Below are 20579 nucleotides of genomic sequence, written 5' to 3' on the forward strand. Positions count from 1 at the left end.
CCAAGGGGTGTTGTTTTGGCTTCCCCATTCACTCTGCAACAACGCTTCTTGTACCCAAGCTAAAGATCCATGTAGTGCCCAAAATCCTGTGGGGTTTGCTCATCGTGTGGTTTACCAGTGAATGACTGTGGTGTGAAAGTGGGGATAGGGGGTGCTGAACTTGGGGGCTTATGAGGATGGCAACTTAACGTGCTGTTTAATCCAGCCCACGGAGTCCAAAGGCACATGAGGGTGCAGTGTGGCATTGCTGTGAAACCCAGCCAGCTGAGTCCAGGGACATATGAGGGGCCAGCTTGTGAGTGCTGAGTACTCAGTTCTCTCAGACGTGCTCTGATTAGTGGGTGTGAGTGTCTGTGCGTGTTGCCAAGGTGGTATGAACCCCATTCTGAGGAACCTAGTTCCTGCAGGAGAGCTCCAGTGGGAGTGGGAATTGGCAGCAGGGAGAATTCAGCTCCATATGGGTATGTCTACACTACAATGTTAGTTCGAACTAACATTCATAGCTGCTACACTAGCGCTCCGCTAGTTCGAATTTGAATCGAACTAGCGGAGCGCTTAGTTCGAACTAGGAAAACCTCATTTTATGAGGATTAAGCCTAGTTCGAACTAGCTAGTTCGAATTAAGGGCTGTGTAGCCCCTTAATTCGAACTAGTGGGAGGCTAGCCCTCCCCAGGTTTCCCTGGTGGCCACTCTGGCCAACACCAGGGAAACTCTATGCCCCCCTCCCGGCCCCGGACCCCTTAAAGGGGCACGGGCTGGCTACGGTGCCCGTGCCAGGTGCAAGCCTGCCAGCACCCAGCCAGCAGACCCTGCACCTGGCACGGCACAGAGCCACCCAGTAGCCTGTCTGCTGACACCAGCCAACACTAGGGATCCTGGAGGGGATGGACCGAAGACAGTGACCAAGCCATTTGTCTCGTGCCATCCCTCTCCAGCCTTCCACAAACTTTGGGCAGGGACACCACTCCTACCCCCTGGCTAAGACTACTCCATGGACCCAGCCTCCATGACTTGATCTCACTTCCCTTTAAACTCTGTTCTAGTTGTAGCCTTCACAGCCTCCTGCAGCAAGGAGTTCCGCAGGTTAACTATTTGCTTTGTCAAGAAGAACAACTTTCTCTTACTAGTTTGAAGCCTGCTACCCATTCCTTTCCTTTGGTGTCCTCTAGTCCTTCTTTATGGGAACTCATGAAGAACTTTTCTGAATGCACCCTCTCCACCCAACTCCTGCTTTTAGAGACCTCTATCCTGTCCCCCCTCCGTCTCCTCTTTTCTAAGCTGAACAGTCCCAGTCCCTGTAGCCTCTCTTCATCTGGGACCTGTTCCCAACCCCTGATCATGTTAGTTGCCCTCCCCTCTCCCAGCCTTTCTCTTCCCCTCTCCCACCTCCTTTTCCCAGTCTCCCCCAGTTTTGTTCAATAAAGACAGAGTCAATGTTGGAAGAAATGTTATCTTTATTTTGTACATCAATAAGAAGGGGGGCTAGGGAAGGGTAAGTGGAAGGAGGTGAGGGAGGAATGGGGTACGAGCCCCCGATGGGGAGGACTGGGCTGGCTCTGCGGGCTTCTGGGGGTGGAAGCTCTCCTGCAGCCCCCCGATTGCCCCCTCTCCCCAGATGGCAGCCTGCGGCAAGTGCAGCCGGGCTGATGGCCGAGTGGTGTGATGTGCCCAGTGTGGGTACTCCGGGCAATCCAAGCCAGGACTGGTTTTCAAGCGGGGCACCCCTTAGAACTGTCTGTCTGGGGTGGGGGTCGGGACCCTTTAAGCACAGCCCTCGGCTAGCCTGAGACAGCATCTCCACGCTCTACGTCCTCCTCTGATGCCCTGCCGGCACTGCTTCCGGCCATCCTTAAGCCCTGTTCAGAGTCCACTCAATGTGGACTTGCTAGTTCGAATTAGCAAAACGCTAATTCCAACTAATTTTTAGTTCTAGATGCGTTAGTTCGAATTAGCTTAGTTCGAATTAACTAATTCGAACTAAGTTAGTTCGAACTAGCGCTGTAGTGTAGACGTACCCTATGAGAGCACAAGTAGCACAAACAGCACACGGATAGAATTGTTAACCTTCCCCCAGTCCCATAAGAGTAACCCTGATAAATGAGCATACCCCAGAGTATTGGGCAAATCTGGTAACAGTGCAGCCAGGCTGATGGCCGAGTGTTTGATGTGCTGAGTGCGGGCACTCAGGGTACTCCAAGACAGGACTGCTTTGCTGTCCCTCATCGAGGTAGACAAGCAAGCGGGGAACCCTGAGAACTGTCTGTCCGGGGTGGGGGTCGGGTGACTTTAAGCACAGCCCTCGGCTAGCCTGAGGCAGCAGCTCCACACTCTAAGTCCTAACCTGATGCCCTGCCGGCACTGCTTCCGGCCAGCCTTAACTTCGGTTCAGGGTCCACTCAATGTGGACATGCTAGTTCGAATTAGCAAAATGCTAATTTGAATTAGTTTTTAGGTCTAGATGCACTAGTTCGAATTAGCTTAGTTCGACTTAACTAATTCAAATTAAGTTAGTTCGAATTAGTGCTGTAGTGTAGACATACCCTATGTGATCCTTATCTGGAATGCTGTATAAATTGTTTGGTATGAGCGGAGCGAGTGTGTAGGTGTGAAGGCCATCCCAAATGCCCTGGTGGTCACCAAGAAGTTGGAACCTTGAAGATAACCAAGAAACATCCATTGTGTCAAATTAGTAACATTGAAAACCCTGGAGACAGGCAGGGATCCCCAAGAGTGAGACACAAGTCTGGGAAGCCTGACAATCACCATCGAAGGAAAACTCTGGCAAACCCAGATTAACACCTCTTAGGGTATGTCTACACTACAAAGTTAATTCGAACTAACAGATGTTAGTTCGAATTAACTTTGATAGGAGCTACACTAGCGCTCCGCTAGTTCGAACTTAATTAGAGGAGCGCTTAATTCGAACTAGGTAAACCTCATTTTATGAGGACTAACGCCTAGTTCGAATTAGCTAGTTCGAATTAAGGGCTGTGTAGACCCTTAATTCGAACTAGTGGGAGGCTAGCCCTTCCCAGCTTGCCCTGGTGGCCACTCTGGCCAACACCAGGCAAATTCTACTGCCCCCCTCCCGGCCCCGGACCCCTTAAAGGGCTACGGGCTGGCTACACTGTTTGTGCCAGTTGCAAGCACCCAGCCAGCAGACCCTGCACCTGCCACAAAATGAGCCAGCCACCCGATGCCACCCAGACCTCCACTGCTCCCCAGGACCAGCCTGGTGGCTCCCAGAAGCCTGCCCGGGGTCGCAAGAGGCGGGTGCCCGCTTGGTCAAGTGCAGAGATCGTGGACCTCATCCAGGTTTGGGGGGAAGCCTCCAATGTCCACGATCTCCGCACTAGCCACAGGAACGCGGCCGTCTACAACCACATGGCTGCCAGCCTGGCCACCAGGGGCCACCAGCGCAGCCGGGAGCAGGTCCGGTGCAAAATTAAGGACCTGTGGCAGTCCTACTCCCGGGCCTGCCAGACAGGGGGTGACCCGGAGGCTTGCCCCCACTTTCAGGCTCTGGACTGCATCCTCGGGGCTCACACCGTCCATGCCCCCCGGGTGGTGATTGACCCCGGGGCAGAGGGATCCGTCCCGGACACGGAGGAGGAGGAGCAGGAGGACGCCGAGAGCCAGGAGCCTTCAGGCAGCCTGGCCAGGACCCAGGACCCCCAAGGCACCCCACAGAGCACGCCTGTGTCATCCGAGGCCGGGGAGGCCTCCACCTGTGAGTACCATCATGCTCCCCTTATGTGTACGGGGGGGCTGGAGGGGAGAGGGAGCCCAGGGACCGTGCACCTGGGCCTTGCCCACCACGGAGCAGCAGCTGGGTGTCATGCAGGAGCCCTGGCCTTGCAGAGGGGGGCTGGGTTTCACCCACCTTGTCCCCAGGGAGAACTGACCGCTGCTCTTGTTTCACCACAGCCGCAGAACCTGGGACTGCAGGGCGCAACACCCCTACTGCAACAGCCGCCTGCTCCTCCTCAGAGGCCACCTCCCGGGCCAGCAGGAGAGCCAGGAACCAGGAGGACTACCAGCGGCGGCACCTCCGGTTCATGGAGCAGCTGCTCCGCAATCAGGAGCACTGGGTCCGGGAGGACCTTTGGCTGCGCCAGTGGAGTTTGGAGGCGCTGGAGGAGCAGGGCCGTGCCCTCAGAGCCCTCGCTCCTCCTCCCACCCCTGCTGCCCCTGCTCCCCCTCCCACTCCTGCTCCCCCTCCCGCTTCCTCTGCCCCCCGGTCCCTCCTGCCCCACCCTCCACACCCGCTCCTCCCCCCGAGGTCCCTGCACCCGCAGTGCTGTGAGACAGGAGAGCCAGCCCGACCCCCAACCCTGAGCTTTCCCTTCCCTTCCTCCCTCCCCTCCTTCCAGCTCCCCCCTCCCAGGTTTCCCCCTCCCCTCTCCCACCCTCACTCCTTCCTCCCCCCACCCCAGTTATGTACAATACAAAGAGATTTTGTTTGCCAAAACAGGTGTCTTTATTTTACATTACTCAGGAGGGGGGGTTAAGGAGGAGAAAGGGGAAGGGGGGAAGGGGGAAAGAAGGCCCCGGTGGGGCATGCAGGGAGAGTTCAGTCCTCCTCCTCCACCTGGAAGCTCTCCCGCAGGGCTTCCCGGATCCGGACGGCCCCCCGCTGGGCTTCCCGGATGGCGGCGGTACGGGGTTGAGCGTACTGGCCAGCCATGCGGTCAGCCTCAGCCATCCAGGCTGGCAGGAAAACCTTCCCCTTTCGCTCACACAAATTGTGTAGCACACAACATGCTGCCACCACGGGAGGGATGTTGTGCTCGGCCAGGTCCAGACGGGTGAGGAGGCATCGAAAGCGGGCTTTCAGTTGCCCGAAGCCCCCCCTCTATCATGATGCGGGCCCTGGTCAGCTTCGCATTGAAGGCCTGGCGGGAGGGATTGAGGTGCCCCGTGTAGGGCTTCATGAACCAGGGCTGTAGGGGGTAGGCTGCATCCTCCACCAGGCACACGGGCATGTCCATGTCCCCGACCCTGATGTGGCGGTCGGGAAAGAAGGTCCCAGCCTGCAGCCTCTGGCACACGGAGGAGTTGCAGAACACCCTGGTGTCGTGTGCCTTGCCGGACCAGCCCACATTAATGTCCGTGAACTGTCCCTGGTGGTCGCACACGGCCTGCAGGATCACGGAGAAGTACCCCTTGCAGTTCACATACTGGGAGGCCTGGTGTTCTGGGGCACGGATGGGGATGTGCGTCCCGTCGATGGCCCCGCCGCAGTTGGGGAAGCCGAGGGCGCCGAACCCCCGGATGACGGCGTCCGGGTCAGCGAGGTGGACCACCCTGTGGAGCAGCACACCTGCGAAGAGACACAGCAAAGCATGAATCAGTGGGGCACCCGGGTGGCTGGGAGTGTTCGTGCCCTGGCACGTGCTCCACTCCCGGAAGCAACCCCCCCCGGGTGGCGTGTAGTACGGCTGGGAGAGACTGGCTCCTCCGGTGTGGGGCACTTTTGCCTCCTTCCCCACCAACCCTCGTTTTTCCCTGGGGCGGCCCTATCCCCTCCTTGCAGCCCCCCGTCATCCCCGGCCCAGTGGCCGGCGAGTGCTGTACCTGCATGAGCACTGCTCCGACGGTGGATCTCCCCACGCCGAACTGGTTCCCGATGGATCGGTAGCTGTCCGGCGTGGAGAGCTTCCAGAGGGCGATGGCCACACGCTTCTGGAGGGGGATGGCGGGCCTCATTCGAGTGTCCCTTTTGCGCAGAGCAGGGGCGAGCTGCTCACAGAGCTCCAGGAAGGTGTCCCTCCTCATCCTGAAGTTCTGGGTCCACTGTCTGTCTCCCCAGCGCTCCAGGACGATGCGGTCCCACCAGTCGCTGCTGGTGTCCAGACGCCAGATGCGGCGGGGCACGTCGACGCCCGGGCGCCGCCCCATCTGCACCATGGCCCCCAGGGTGGCCAGGCGGAGAGGCAGGGAGCTGACGTGCACCAGGTGGTGTACGGCAGCCTCCACCCATAGCTGGCAGGCTTGCAGCAGCAAGTCCAGAAACTGCACCAGAAAGTGAAGGGGGAGCTCTGGCTCCATATTGCCACCTGTGGCAGCGTACCCGAAGGGAAGCACCGACACACACGGGCGCAGAGAAAAACGCTTTGCTGTCCCTCGGCGAGGTTGGCAAGCAAGCAGGAAAAGCTGAGAACCGGCTGTCCAGGGGGGTCCCTTTAAACACGAGCCTCAGATAGCCTCAGACAGCAGCCACACAAAGCAACTACTGACCTGATGCCCTGCCAGAACCGGTTTCAGCTGCCCTTAAATGCCCCCCTGCGTCCAATCAGTGTGGACGCGCTAGTTCGAATTAGTAAAACGCTTATTTGAACTAGTTTTTAAGTCTAGCTGCGCTAGTTCGAATTAGCTTAGTTCAAATTAACTAATTCGAACTAAGTTAGTTTGAATTAGCGCTGTAGTGTAGACATACCCTTAAGGATGGATGATGGCAGCATGACACGCAAAACCCACAGACTCCAATGGAAGCCCATGAAAGCTCATGATACCATCTACATGTTTTGTTAGTCTCTAAAATGCTACCAGACCATTTTTGGTTTTTTAGGTATAAGAAGGGATCATCCTGCCATTAGAACTCTGGGTTCAGTCCTACAAGGCTAGCCTCAGTCAGCCTTGCCTGGCCAGTAAGACAGCTGTGAGCCACAATGGACTTCGATATGAGGCACTCTAGTTCATCCATCTTATTATTTAGACTTCTGGCCTTTGTGTATAAGCACTTGAAAAAGTGTCACTATGTATCTGTCTGCCACTTCCAGATGTGTTAAATGCTTTTTCATTTGATTGTTTCTCACTTGATCTTACCCATACTTTCTGAGCTTCCATCCTCGCCTCCTCATTATAACCGCAGTCCTCCCTGGTGGGGCTGAAGCTCCGGGGAGTGAAGTGTCTTAGTTGGGGCCACATCAGTGAGGGTTAGGAGTTTGGGGAGGTGTTTTTTTTTTTTTTTTTTTTTTTTTTTTGCTCCTCACTGGTATGGTCTCTAACTGATTTTTCTGTGGGTCAATGGTCCCTGACCCAAAAAGGTTCCCCACCTCTGCCATAAATAAAGAAAACATTGAAACCTTTTGTGTGGACATAAATTAATATTTTACTTTATTTAAAATGAAGTTTGATAAACTAACATGAGGAAGTTAAAATGTTTAGTCTGTTTAATCATTTAAATTATGCTTTCCTTTCTCACTGGTTAAACCGTTCTCTCTAGCTGCAGCACTAGCAAAATGACTCAGGCATAATTGTGTAATTAACGGTGAGCTTCCATTAGCAACTTGTGGTCCATGGAAAGGTTTGCATTGAGCCAGGTGGGCCATGGGCCAAAAAGTTTGAGAACCAATGTGTTAGGGCAGTGGTCTCCAACCTTTTTACACCCAAGATCACTTTTTAAATCACAGACCAAGCCAAGATCTACCGCCCCGCCCTCTCTATTCTCCTCTCCATCACTTGCTATCCCCAATCCTTATACTGCTGCTTTAAAAAAAATAGAATTCTTCTGTAGGAAGAGGTTTTTCCAACATTTGGCCTGTCTAGACTGGACCAAATGTCAGAAAAAAACCCCTTGTTTTGGAAGCCACCTTGTTCCTTGTGGAAAGAGGAATATAGGGGTGACCAAAAGAGGCTGTTTACTCTTCCACTAAAAAAGTGGAAGAACAAACGCAACCCTGGCTGCAGAAGAGTTTTTTCTGGGATATCTCCAGAATCCTGAAAAACTCCTGCAGTCTAGCTGGACCCTTGCTGTGTTGAGACAGGATGTGTAGGCTCTGGAGTGGGAATGAGGGATTTGGGTGTGGGAAGGGGTGAGAGGTGCAAGCTCTGGGAGGAAATCTGGATGCAGGAGGAGGTGGAGAAGGGGACACTGGCTCGGAGAGGGAGCTCCAGGCTGGGCAGTGTTGGGATACTAAGCAAGCCACAGGCTTATGGATGTGAGGGTGCAGGAATTTGGGTTGGTGTATGTGAGGGGCTCAGAGCAGGGGGTTCCAGTGTTTGATAGGCTCAGATCTAGGGTCTGGGGAAGGAGCAATGCAGGAGTGATTGTAGCCAGATGGGGGGTTGGCCCCAATTGGGGGTTTGTTGGCCAGGCTTCATTTTTAAATAAAATACTATGTTAAACACAAAGGCTGTGTCTAGACTGGCAAGTTTTTCCGCAAAATCATCTGCTTTTGCGGAAAAACTTGCCAGCTGTCTACACTGGCCGCTTGAATTTCCGCAAAAGCATTGACGATCTCATGTAAGATCGTCAGTGCTTTTCTGGAAATACTATGCTGTTCCCGTTCGGGGCAAAGTCTTTTTCCGAAAGACTTTTGCGCAAAAGGGCCAGTGTAGACAGCACAGCAGTGTTTCCCGCAAAAAAGCCCCGATGGCAAAAATGGCGATCGGGGCTTTTTTGCGGAAAATCGTGTCTAAATTGGCCACGGACGCTTTTCCACAAAAAGTGCTTTTGCGGAAAAGCATCCTGCCAATCTAGACGCACTTTTCTGAAAATGCTTTTAACGGAAAAGTTTTCCGTTAAAAGCATTTTTGGAAAATCATGCCAGTGTAGACGTAGCCAAAAAGCTTCTGCATTGTCTTTATTTATGAGAATGGCAGGGAACCTGTCTTGAGTCAGGGGTCACTGACCCATAGAAAAGCCATTTGGAAGCAGGGGACACAGTACTGGGGAGGGGTGCTAGTAGGTTCTGGGGCAGGGAACAGGGTGCCAGTGGGGACAGGGGAGAGGGGGCAGGGTGCCAGGACAGGTTCCTGCAGCAGGGGACAGGGTGCTGGGGAGGACAGGTTTCTGCAGAGGGGAGCAGGGAGACAGGTTTCTGTAGTGGGGAAGGCAGGGGGACAGGTTTCTGCAGTAGGGTGGGGGGGTCAAGGGAGAGGGAACAGGGAGAGGAACAGGTTTGGGGCAGAGGAGAGAGAACAAGGTTGGGGGCAGGGAGTTCCCTACACTAGCCACGGAGGGAAGCCTCCGATCCGCGCTCCCTCTGGACTGACCGCAGGGCAGCCGGGCTGGAGGGAAGAGAAGCGGCTGCCCAGCCAGCTGGCCATGGCGCTCAGCCAGGGTGCACCAAGCTCCACATGGGCAGGCGCAGAGGAGAAGCCGCTGATCAGCTGGAGCGCGGGGCAGCCTCTTTCAGCTGAAAGCCGCAGTCAGCTGGCTGGGGTGTTTCAGCCCTCCTGACTTCCCAGCTCCCACCATTCCTCGCAGCTACTCACCTGTGTTGTTGCTCGGTGAGTAGCTGCTCCTCAAATGAGGAAATCTAATGTAAAAGTACTGCGCAGGTGCGCAATTCAGAGAGGGCTCAAGAGCTACTCTTAGAGCCCCTGAGATCTACTGGTAGATTGCGATCTACTGATTGGTGCCCACGGTGTTAGGGAATGGGAAGGCCTTGTATTGTGGGGGGATGGTGGCAGTGTGGCAGGGCCAGGGAACAGTGCCCCGCACCTGTGAGGAGCAGCCTGTGCCCAGCCCCACTGGCTGGAAGCCCCGCCCACACTCACCCGGCGCTGGCCTTGCCGAACAGGTAGAGCAGCAGCAGGCAGGGGCAGCCGAGGGAGCAGGGGGTCACGGCAGCTGTGCTGCCCACCATGACCCCGGTAGGCAATTGCTATAAAACCTTTATTACTGTGGGCATTTGTAGCATGTTATTTAAATCATTTTACCAGTCGCTGGTCCAACTCCCACTTCTCACTAATCTCTCTTGTGCACACACACTATTTTAAACTCCTTTATACTTAAAAGAATTGTGCTCCACCTCCGCCACTTGACATTCCTGCGTGCGGGCCTGAAAGGGCTATTGCCCCGTGCTCCTCACAGCCAGAGCACGTCTCATTCAGGTGTCCCTGTGCCACAAGGTGGGGCGAGCCATTTGCAGAGTTCCATGGAAGTGCCCTTACCCAGTCAGAAGTTTTGCAGCCACAATTGCCATAGCCCGCTCGACCATCCCATCCCTGCAGCACTGTGCGGTCCCGCCAGACGGCGCTTGTCCAATGGCGCTAGGGCCGGCGTACCACCGTGTCCAGAGGGTTGAATGCCGGTGGCATTTCCAATTCGCTCAACTCAAGGGCTTGCCTGAACAGTGCATCCGTGTCATGCTCTTGCAGGAGTGCTGTGCATACGCTCTGGACACACAAGGGCACATCACCCCCACACTGCTTTGAGGAACAGCGGGATCCACGAGGGAGACGTCTACGCAGTTACCAGGGCCAAAAAGGACACGGAACGGCCATTTCCCATTGATCTCAATTAAGCGGGGAGGGAGTAGACGAGCACATGATGGGCCGCGGATGACATGAACCCAGAACCACCCACTGCACAGTTTTGGTCTCAGTGTGCACCAGGAGCAAACCCAGAACGCAAAGCAGTGCAGGGTCTGTGGCCAGCTACTCCCAGGGCATTGGTAGGCTCCCCAGTGGGGACATGCTACTTTGAACTACGTTGAGTTCGTCCCTGCAGTGGAGTCTAGGACCTTTGACTTTACAAAATTGGATGGTAACAAATCAACCTTAATAAATTTGACCTTATCTCGCAGTGTAGCCGTGGCTCCAGAGACGCTCTGGTCTGAGAACTGGGCTGCACTAGTCCCTGTGGGAGCGGAAGCCCTGGGGGCCCAGAGTGAGTGGACTCCCCACGGGAGGGGTGGGCTCAGGAGGCAGAGGGCTAACCCTGGAGAGTGAGTGTCCCCTGAGAAAGAGACCGTCTGAGCCAAGTTGGGCACGACCTGGGAATCCGCGACAGGGATGAAATCACTTTGCTTTTGCACAGAGCAGGGGAAAGGCACAACTCAGACTCAGCTTCCCATGAGTTGCCCAGCCCCAGCCCTGCCCAGCCCCAGCTCCACTTTTGGCTGGATGCCATGGGGCTGCTGTGTGCTGGCCAGGGCCGGCCAGCAAATTCACAGGCATGAGGAACACATCCCAGAGCGAGGCATCTGGCCTTTCGGGGCACTTCCCCCCACGCTTCGCAGAGACCAGCGTTTCCAGGACTGGGTCTTGCCCCACAGGAGCTGCAGAGTGGTCACAAGGTTATTTTAAGGGGGTCATGATACCAGCACCCTTACTTGTGTGCGGCCTCCAGAGCTGGGCCAGCCTGGAAGATGGCTCCTGTCAGCTGCAGCCCAGCAGAGTGGCCATACCGCGCCAGGCCACCCTGGTTTGCACACTGGCTCAGGACCCTGCCGTTACTACACCAGATTTACATAGTGGAGATCAGGAATAATGGTTTTTACCATCCTTGGCTGAGAAATTGACCGAACTGGACCGTGACTTTGGCAGGGTTCCTAACGCCGGGGCAAAGTGCTTCCTGTGCATGGCTCTGCCACCCATCAACATGTGCCTGGTGTTGGGGCTCCCTGCCTGGCAGGCTGGCTTTCACGCCCCCTCCCGCAGGGCCCCGTCTCTCCCCGCAACACACAAGGGAGATAAGGGTCTGCTCCCCGGTTCTTGTGCTGAGCAATGCCTCCCCCCCACCTGGGAGCTGGGCCAGGGTGCACCCAGTCTGTACTGCAGGCCACCAGCCCCGGGCACTCCAGGACACCAGGGACAGAGCCTTGTGCCCAGAGAGGCATTGTAAGGTCAATAACAAGCCGCCCAGCACAGACCATGGGGCAGCACGACCCGCACAGTGGGGCAATTCCCCCCATCCTTTCTAAAATCCAGGGGCAGCACAGCCCGCATGGTGGGGCAAGTCTCCTTATGCCCTCTCCCAAAGTCCATGGGATGGCATGACCCACATGGTGGGGCAATTCCCGCCATTTTCTCCCAGAAAGTCCATGGGGCAGCATATTCCACTTTTACTCTTTATTTGCTCATTCCCCATCACATTGCCCAAGGTTTTGGCTCTGTGTGCTAATGGTGCTTGTTCTGCACCGGCCCCCGAAGGCTCCCGGACATCCGGAGTTGGCTTGGCCATCAGCCGCCGTGGGGCTGGGCTCTGTGGGTCAGACAAAGTGCCGTCCACTAACCCTCCCCCTCAGAGAGGCCAGTCTGGGTGTGTGGCACAGGCAGGACTGCTGTGTCCACCCGCCCAGCCCTTCTGGGCTGCCCCCTTGTGCAAAAGAACAATTGCATCCCTCACTGGCCACCTTCTGCCCCCACCAGCTCCCAGGCCTCGGAGCTCAGCACCCTGTAGTTGAGGCTCCGGTAGTTTGAGGCGTCCTGGGCACGACTTGCCCGCGTGGCCTCGTACAGCTCCCTAAGCATCGGGGGAAGGGGTTCGAAGCCACCCAGCTGGGCCAGCTCCTGGCAGTATCCCCACTGCTGTGCCCCCAGCTGGTGGACATGTTTGAGGGAGCCCTTGGCTGTCAGGTGCTGCTGCAGCTCTGCCTCGGCGGCCGCCTGCATCTCAGCAACAGGGGGCAGGTGGCAGGTGCCCTGCAGCACGGCCAGGCAGAAGAGCAGCTGGCAGTGGAAGTGGGGGAAGGGGCAGATCTGCTGGCACAGCCCGATGAAGAAGAGGCTGGGGCAGCGCGGGGACAGCAGGTGCCGGTACAGCGGCACCACCGCCTGCTCTGTGATCTGCAGCCCCAGGTGAGCAACAGGCAGGAAGGGGAAGTGGTACCGGTACCCGGTGCAGAAGATGAGCGTGTCGGCTCTCTGCATGGTGCCGTCGCCGAACTGCACCATGTCCCCCGCAATGGCCACCACGGGCGCCAACTGCAGTACACTCCCAGGCAGCCCGGCCACTGGCGCCTGCCGGTGGCTCAGGGTCACTCGCCGGGCCACAGGGGCCAGCTGCAGGGCCAGATCCACGCCCGACGGGCCGGCCCCCAGCAGCACCACGGTGTGGCCTGCAAAGGGTTCTGGGCTGCGGTAGGCATGGCTGTGCAGGAGCCGGCCTGGGGGAGGGAGATGGGGATCAGAGGAGAAGCCGGAAGGTCCGCACCTCCCTAATGTTCTCCCCACCACATTGGGCTGCCCTGCCCCATGGAGCGTCTCCCTCCCATTGTGTTCTCTGCACCAACCACTTCCCCGTGCCCAAGAAGGCAGGTGCTGGACATCAGGCCCCAGTGGCTCTTACCTGGGAAGGTCTCCAAGCCAGGGATGGGCGGCACGAAGGGTTCAGAGTAGTGACTGGAAAGAGGGCAGAAAGAGGGGCCCGGTGAGCACTACGGAGCCGCCTCCCTGGTGCTGTCTCAGCCCCTGCCCCCCAGGGAACATGCAACAGGAGGAAGCTCCAAGCTCCAGCCTGGGATGAGGAGTTTGTTCCCCTGTATGGAGGGGGTCTCTTGCCCCCCCCGCCCAGTGCTGGCCCCTCACTGCCCTGCAATGGGGCACCCCTACAGCCATGCTTTCTGCATCCCCAGGACCTGGCCTCCCCACCTCCACACTCTGCAGACCCCCCTGCACCCAGGGGAGAGACCCCTGCAGAAAGCGCAGCCACCTCCCAAGCCAGGACAACTCCCCCCCCATCAGCCCAGGTGAGCCACCCCACCCAGTCCTTTGCTGGCAGCTCCCACACACCTGCAGGGCAGGGGGACAGCAATCTAGGACCAACTCCCCGCCATTGCCCCAGGCCTCACCCACTGCAAACGAAGACGGCATCGAAGCGCTCGGTTGCCTGCACCCTCCGGTCCTGGGCCCAGTGGGCGGTGAGGTCCCAGCCGCCCTTGGCTGGGCACACGGCTTCCACCCGCCACCAGAGCTGCAAGGGGCAGCAGGAGCACCTCAGACCCTAGCGGGGGTGGGTGAGCAACCATGCAAGGGACCTTGGCTGGGGATCAGCTGGCTCTGCCCATGGGGGGGTCAAGGCTTTGCCACTGGGGGGCTGGGCAGGGGCTGGGTTGTTTCCCTGTGGGGCTGGGCTGTGCCTCAGGGGGCTGGGCAAGGGGTCAGAGCTTTGCCCCAGGTCAGGCCTGTGCCTGTGGGGAGCTGGGAGGGGCTGGAGGTCAGGCCTGTGCCCCTGGCGCCAGGGCTGTTCCCTGGGGGGGCAGGGCGTGTCCCGCTGGACCCAGCCCACACTCAGGCCTGCGGGCTCCCCAGCGTCCCACTCACCCTGACGTGCTGTCGGAGGTGGAAGTGGTCGGCATAGCTCTCCAGATAGGCCAGCACGTCTGAGTGGTGCAGGAAAGACGGCAGCGAGGGGGCGAAGGGGAAGTCCGGGAATGCCATCACCTCCTTTGGCAGGTTAGTCCTGGAGGTGCGAGTGCCGGTCAACGCCCTCCAAAGTGTCTGTCCCCTCCTCCCCCACCTTCCCCTTCCAGCATTCGGCACCCACAGGACTGGGGGAGAGAGGAGACAGGACCCACCCCACAGAGGATGAGGGCTGGTCTCAGGGTGGGGAGGCCTGGCAAGGGATCCCTTTGGCACTAGGATCCCCTCCCCTGAGGTTTCAGAACAACCCCTCTGCCAGTGCCCAGAATCACATGGTGCCCGCAGCCCCCTGCCAGCTACCTGAGGTCACGGTACATGCTGGAGTGGACGGGGAGCCCATCTGGTTCCTGCCCTGTCTCTTCGGTGTAGACCCAGGTGCCCCCGATGCGGCCAGATGCCTCGAACACCACGGGGGGTGCAAAGGACTCAGGCCGGGCAGCGACATGGCGAGCTGCACACAGCCCAGCGGCGCCTGCCCCGATCACCGCCACCCGCAGCTTCCCTGGGGCTGCCATCTTGCTGTGTAGCTGGGAACAGGCAAAACACGGGGGACATGAGCAGGGCCCAGATCTCACTCTCTCCCCAAAACACCCTGCAAATGCCACAGTCCTGCGATGTTACCCCTCATTCCTAGACCTCCCCACCATTCACTCCAAACTCTGCCCTCACCCACATGGGTTGCCTCCCACTTCCTCGACAGGGCAGGCTCCTACCCCATTCACAGGCACAGAGCCGCAACCAAAGCCTGTATGGACTTTGACCACATCTGCTGGACACTCAGCGGATTCCCCACTGGCTTAGTCACCAGTCAAACTTTTATAAAATCTAGCATGTGTCTGTCTCCCCGCCATTTTCCCACTGCTGATCCCACACTGAGCAGTGACACTAACAGAAACCCTTTCCCAGCAGCGAGATGTAGCCACCTCTGGAGCAGGGCTTGTTGCCACCTGTTTATACTGGGATCCTGGCACTGAGATGCAGCCACCTCTAGAGTGGAGCGCAAGAGCTATTTACACAGGGATCCCTCGTTCAGCTCTGAGATGCAGCTGCCTCTGGGGCAGAGTGTGAGCACTATTGATAGAGATATGAGGGATCCTGGGAAAAATATTTTTTTGGGGGAAGACATTAAAAAAATTGAGTCCTAGTCTGGAAAAACTGGGAATATGGGGAAAAATTAAAAGAAACTAATATATTAAATACTTTCACTTAGATAGAGTAGAAAAAGAATTTTTAGTTATGTTCAAAATAATGTATTATGCTTCCCCTCAGCCCTTCAGAAATGCTTTCTATTAACAAGTAGTATGTTTTTACAATGAAACAAATGCTTCTCTGGACACGTGAGTTTCTTCCATCGCTGCATGATAATGTCAAGTTCACAGGATACAACCTTCCTCTTTGCTTACAACAGTATCTATGTTTTCTATTCTGTTAACATTAGAGAGAGATTTTTAGGGCTATCAAGTAATTTTAAAAAGTAACTGCAGTTAAGTGCATGCTTAAAAAAATTAACCATTATTAGTCGTACTGTTATAAAAGAATAAAACACCATTTATTTAAATATTCGTGGATGTTTTCTAACTTTTCAAATAGATTGATTTCTATTACAACACAGTGCAGGGCTCACTTTGTATTTAGATTACAAAAATTTGTCACAGAAATCAATCTATTTGAAAATGTAGGAAAACATCCCAAAATATTTCATAAACTGCAATTGGTGTTCTAGTGTTTACAAGTGATATTAATGTTTTAGTTCAGTGCACAAGTTAACTATGATTAATCAACAGCACTAATATGTTTATCTTGTTTGCAAGCCTAAGTGCTTTAGCATACAGCCGATTCTGCCACCATACTAAGTATATTTGTCATTATTGTATGAATCAAAACTAAACAATTTAAACTTATTTCAGAAATATACTGAACAGGATTTTGTTATGGGCTAACTACATTATACAAGTATCAGAGGAGTAGCCGTGTTAGTCTGGATCTGCAAAAGCGACAAGGAGTCCTGTAGCACCTTATAGACTAACAGATGTATTGGAGCATAAGCTTTCGTGGGCAAAGACTCACTTCGTCATGCATCTAATGAAGTGGGTCTTCGCCCACGAAAGCTTATGCTCCAATACATCTGTTAGTCTATAAGGTGCTACAAGACTCTTTGTCACTTTTACATTATACAAAATACCTGTCTGATTCTTAAAGAAGTAAATAAACAAGGTTTAATTATGTTAATTACAGCAGATATTTCACTTTCCCCCAGCATTTTCATTTTTTCCATGCCTTAAGAATTCCCAGCTAGGAGACACCTCAGCTGTTGATACAGGAACTAGGGCTGTAAGAGTGTAGCTGTTTAAACATAAGCTTATAGGTTACCCAGAGTTGCATGCGACTCCCAGTCTGGCTCCCAGAGGCAGCAGTATAGGGCAGCAGCAGGTTCCCCAGGAGCTGTGCATAGCTCCCAGGGAGCCACCTGCCGCCCCACACTGCTGCCTCAGTATCAGAGGCAGCAGTGTGGGGTGACAGGAAGAAGTGAGTACTTGCTGGGAGCAGCTGGCTCCCTGGGAGTGGGGTGGCAGGTGGGAATTGGTACCCTCTGGTGAACTGGTTGCTGCCCCACGGCACTGACTCTGATACAGTGACAGCAGTGTAGGGTGGCAGATAGTGCATGTCAGGAGCCAGCTTAAAAGCCAGTTCCCAGCATGCACCGGCTCCCTGTGTGTACCTGCTGAAATTTTCAGGGGTTACATGTTCACACAACTATATGCATTTTAATATCCCTCACAGGAATCTTGCACCTCGTGCAGAAATGCAGCTGTCTCTGAGGCCCTATGCCTATACCTCTAGGGTGAGGCATGAGAAGGCTGAAAGTATAGAACCCCTTGCCTGGCCCTGAGACACAGCTTACTCTGGGGCAGGGTGCAGGGGCTTGTTATAAAAGGTCCCCTCACCTGGCGCTGAGATGCAGCCACTTTGGGGGCAGAGCAGCCTGTTTCACGGGGACCCCACTTGCCTGGCTCTGAGATGCAGCCACCTCTGGGGTGTTTGGTTACATCAGGGACCTCTCGCTTGGTGCTGAGATGTGGCCACTTCTGGGGTGGGGCGGCTGGAGTCCCGGGGACCCCGTGCCCGCGCTGAGACGCTGCCTCTAGCAGAGTACGGGGGGGGGTTGCCTGGGGCTCTCTAACCAGCCCAACGAGCAGAAGGTGGGGGTCCCATGTCCCTCCTCCTACGCGGGGGCTGCCCCCAGCTGCGCCCTGGGGCGGGGACACAAGGAGCAGGCGCAGCTGGGGCTCGAACTGCTACCGGGAGCGGTCATTTGAAAGCTCAGCTCCACTGCTGCCCCCGACTCACCAGTTCCTCTCGGACCCACGCGCCGTGCCTGGCGGCGCCCCGCAGCATGCTGGGAGTTGTAGTCCCCTGCTCCCCAGCAGCCCCGTTCGCAGGCAGGGCTCTGGCTGCGCCTCGCAAGGGGCTGCCTGGAGGCAGCTGTCACCCACCGGGCCGGGACTGACGTGTCTTACAGGGGCTGCCCTAGCGCAGCACCCCCCGGGGCTAGGGACAGGGGGGTCCGGATGTGGGGGCTCGGGGCTGGGAGTGCAGCAGTCAGGACAGGAGGTGGGGATTGAGGGGCGGGGAGCTGCGGGGGTGCAGGAGGCAGGGCATGGGATGGGTCTGGGGGAGCTCAGGGCAAGAGGGTGGGGGATGTGGGGGTACAGGAGTCAGGAAAGAGGGGTGGGAGGAGATGGGGCTGGAGAGTGAGCGGGCTCAGAGCAGGGCATGGGTGAGGTATGTGGGGTACAAAAGGAGCCAGGGCAGAGGACGGGCGTTGAAGGAATGCGCTACCGGTAGCAGTTTCTTATTTGTACGATCATAAGGAAATGCACCTGCAGGAAACTGCTAGCAGAAGGAGCAGAATCCTTCAGGGAGCAGTTCCAAACGGTACTGTGTCTCGAACTGCTCCCTGTAGGAATGTGCTACTGGTATCACTTTCTGATTTACAGGCTAAGGAACTGCTCCTATAAGAAATTGCTACTGGAAGCAGCACAGTCCTACAGGGAGCTGTTACATAGTCTACAGTGTAAGAAACTGCCACTGTAAAACACTAATACCAGATCTAGCACATTTCTATAGACCCAGTGATTGTTGTCATGCTTCAGACTTCTCTCCCAGTGCTCCAGTTGGGGATTAATCAGCACAGAGTACAGCACACAAATGACTTCTAGTGTCTTGCTTGCAACACTGAGCTTTGCTTTTTTTTATAGGATTTTTACACTGTTGACTGGTATTTAGCTCGTGGTCCAGTGCACTTGCAACCCCCTCCCAATGTGTTATCATTCGCAGCCTTTGTAAAGTGCACTCTCCAAGCAGTGGTGAGTGGTGAGGGGGTCCTGGAGAGCTGAGCAAGGTCTGGGGTAACCCCCGCACCTGTGTCACTCCTCACCTGCTCTGCCTTTGCCCTTTCCTTAGCACGGCCGTTCTCAGCTCATTTCAGTCCTCAGACCACCAGGCCAATCAAAATTTTTTCGTGGACCATCTCCTTTTTGAGACATGATAAAGAAGAGCAGACAACGAACATTTTGATTTGAAATGTATTTCTTACTAACAGATTTTTGGATTCTCTTCTCACGGACAAGCTTTTCAATGTTTGGAGTGGTATTTGATAATGTACAACGGATATTGCTTTCCACTGCAAGCCGATTCCTCTGTTTGGACTTAATGTGCAACAAACATGAAAATCCAGTCTCACACATATAAGTTGATGCGAATAGCCAAAAATCTGACTGCATGTGCTGACAGATTCGGGTAACACCCGGTCATGCTGGCCCAAAATTTCTCTATGGAAGACTGCTGGTACACGTCTTGAGCCGCAAAATCATTTTTCAGATCCAAGAATTTTCCCTGCAGATCCTCTGAAACACTATTAACATCTGTTGTAAATGGATTCCTGATGAAAAATAATCCATCCCTTTGGAAAGTATCGCTGGAATCCGTCTTGTAGCTTCCGTAAGCGATTGAGAATTTGCGTCCGAATGACTTCCATTTCCCCGAGCATGGCATCCCCATATGGAAATCGAACCAAATTATTGCCTTCGACTTTTACGATCCAAAGTTCCAATTTGTCAAGAAAAGCCTTGATGATGCTTTGGTGAGAGAACAGATTTGCACCTTTCCCTTGCAGCTGAAGATTCAGTTTGTTCAAGATTCCAAAAATATCGACAAGATACGCAAATTCTAAATTTGACTGTGTGACGTAGTGGGGGTACCTGGCTGGTTTCTATGCTGCTGGCTCTGGGGTAACCCCCACTGGCTGCCGTGGGTACCACGACCCAGCAAAACAGGATGAGTCACTATGCAAACCAGTATGGCCAGACCCCCCCCCCCCATGGAGAGGAACAAAGGAAGGTGGAATGCTGCCCTGGCTGGGGGGCAGGGCTGCAAGGGAATTTAGTTAGTTACTGTGGGAGAGCATGGAGGAGAGCCTAGGAGAAGGGGCTGGAGTTTAGGGGCCCAGTCTCCCCCATCTCAAGGGGGCTTGAGGCATCCTAGCCCAGCTCTGTGACCAGATTACATCTGTGCTGTGCTGTATCCTGGAGAGGCAATAAACTTCCTCTATTCCACCGGCTGGTGCAGTCTGTTTGTGCCATTTCGGGGTGCAGGAGACGGGGGACCCCAACGCGCCGTCACAGACTGCGTCAGCACATTTTGGAATTCCTCTTTCCCTTGAGCCTGGAGAAATAAATCCAACTCCTCTCTCAACTGAAAAACTCTGTTGAGTACGTTCCCTGATGACAACCACTGTACAGAAGTATAGAATAGCAACACATCAAAGTCGGAACCCATGTCCTGGCAAAATCTTTTGAACAGCCTGATGTTCAGAGCCGATGATTTGATGTGATTCACCACTTTCACCAACCCTTTGAAAACGGCATTCAATTGATCAGGCAATGTTTTTGATGCCAAAGCTTCCCTATGAACGAAGCAATGAACTCTGGTTACCATTGGAGCACGCTGTTTCACCAGTGTTTGGAAGCCCGATCTTGAGCCCAGTATGGCAGGTGCACCATCAGTGGTGACACCCACAAGATTTACCCAATCCAGACCATGTACTTCAAAGAAATTGTTAACAATTTCCATCATATTCTGAGCCTTTGTGGTGGTATCAAGAGTCTTACAAAAAAGAAACTCGTCTTTGAAGTCTCCCTCAACCATGTATCGTGCGAACACCAATAGCTGAGAGCACCATGCAGCATCAGTTGATTCATCCATTGTATGGCAAACAATGGAGACTTCTTTATTTCATCCACAACTTATTCACTGATGTTCTATGATACCTCATTTCTCCATCTCAATACTGTGTCGGTAGAGGCAGATCTATCATTCAGCTTTCTTGCTGCTTCCTTGCCAAGAACAAGCCACACCATCTCTTTTGGACAGGGGAGCACAAGTTGCTCTACAACAGTATGAGGCTTCTTGGCCTGTGCAA

The 20579-nt window shown here is 54.9% G+C and overlaps 1 protein-coding gene across 3 annotated transcripts; it reads right to left on the reverse strand.

Annotated features, from left to right (window-relative positions):
* Window positions 1-11026: 11026 nt before the first annotated feature.
* On the reverse strand, window positions 11027-17544 carry LOC102460357 (uncharacterized). Of its 3 annotated transcripts, none has more exons than XM_006128297.4 (6): window positions 17447-17544; window positions 14399-14625; window positions 14000-14138; window positions 13528-13649; window positions 13026-13078; window positions 11027-12843 (listed from the first exon to the last, which is right to left on the reverse strand). In XM_006128297.4, exons 1-6 carry the CDS (start codon window positions 17492-17494, stop codon window positions 12080-12082), a joined length of 1353 nt encoding a protein of 450 aa, XP_006128359.2. In that variant the 5' UTR covers window positions 17495-17544; the 3' UTR covers window positions 11027-12079. The 3 variants fall into 3 exon arrangements, with proteins under 3 accessions (XP_006128359.2, XP_075763356.1, XP_075763355.1); XM_075907241.1 differs by lacking the exon at window positions 17447-17544 and adding an exon at window positions 17106-17440; XM_075907240.1 differs by lacking the exon at window positions 17447-17544 and adding an exon at window positions 17044-17440.
* Between the last annotated feature and the right edge of the window lie 3035 nt (window positions 17545-20579).

The sequence above is a fragment of the Pelodiscus sinensis genome, chromosome 22 (genome assembly GCF_052426305.1).
Source record: "Pelodiscus sinensis isolate ZL-2025 chromosome 22, ASM5242630v1, whole genome shotgun sequence".
Taxonomy (NCBI): Eukaryota; Metazoa; Chordata; order Testudines; family Trionychidae; genus Pelodiscus; species Pelodiscus sinensis.

What these genes read in the sequence shown, in the direction of transcription:
- LOC102460357 (XM_006128297.4), bottom strand. Translation starts at nt 17,494, where the DNA reads ATGCTGCGGGGCGCCGCCAGGCACGGCGCGTGGGTCCGAGAGGAACTG. An exon ending in AGCATGTACCGTGACCTCAG is followed by an intron (nt 14,139 to 14,398) that starts GTAGCTGGCAGG and finishes TCGCACCTCCAG; the next exon opens with GACTAACCTGCCAAAGGAGG. An exon ending in ACCTCCGACAGCACGTCAGG is followed by an intron (nt 13,650 to 13,999) that starts GTGAGTGGGACG and finishes TGCCCCTTGCAG; the next exon opens with CTCTGGTGGCGGGTGGAAGC.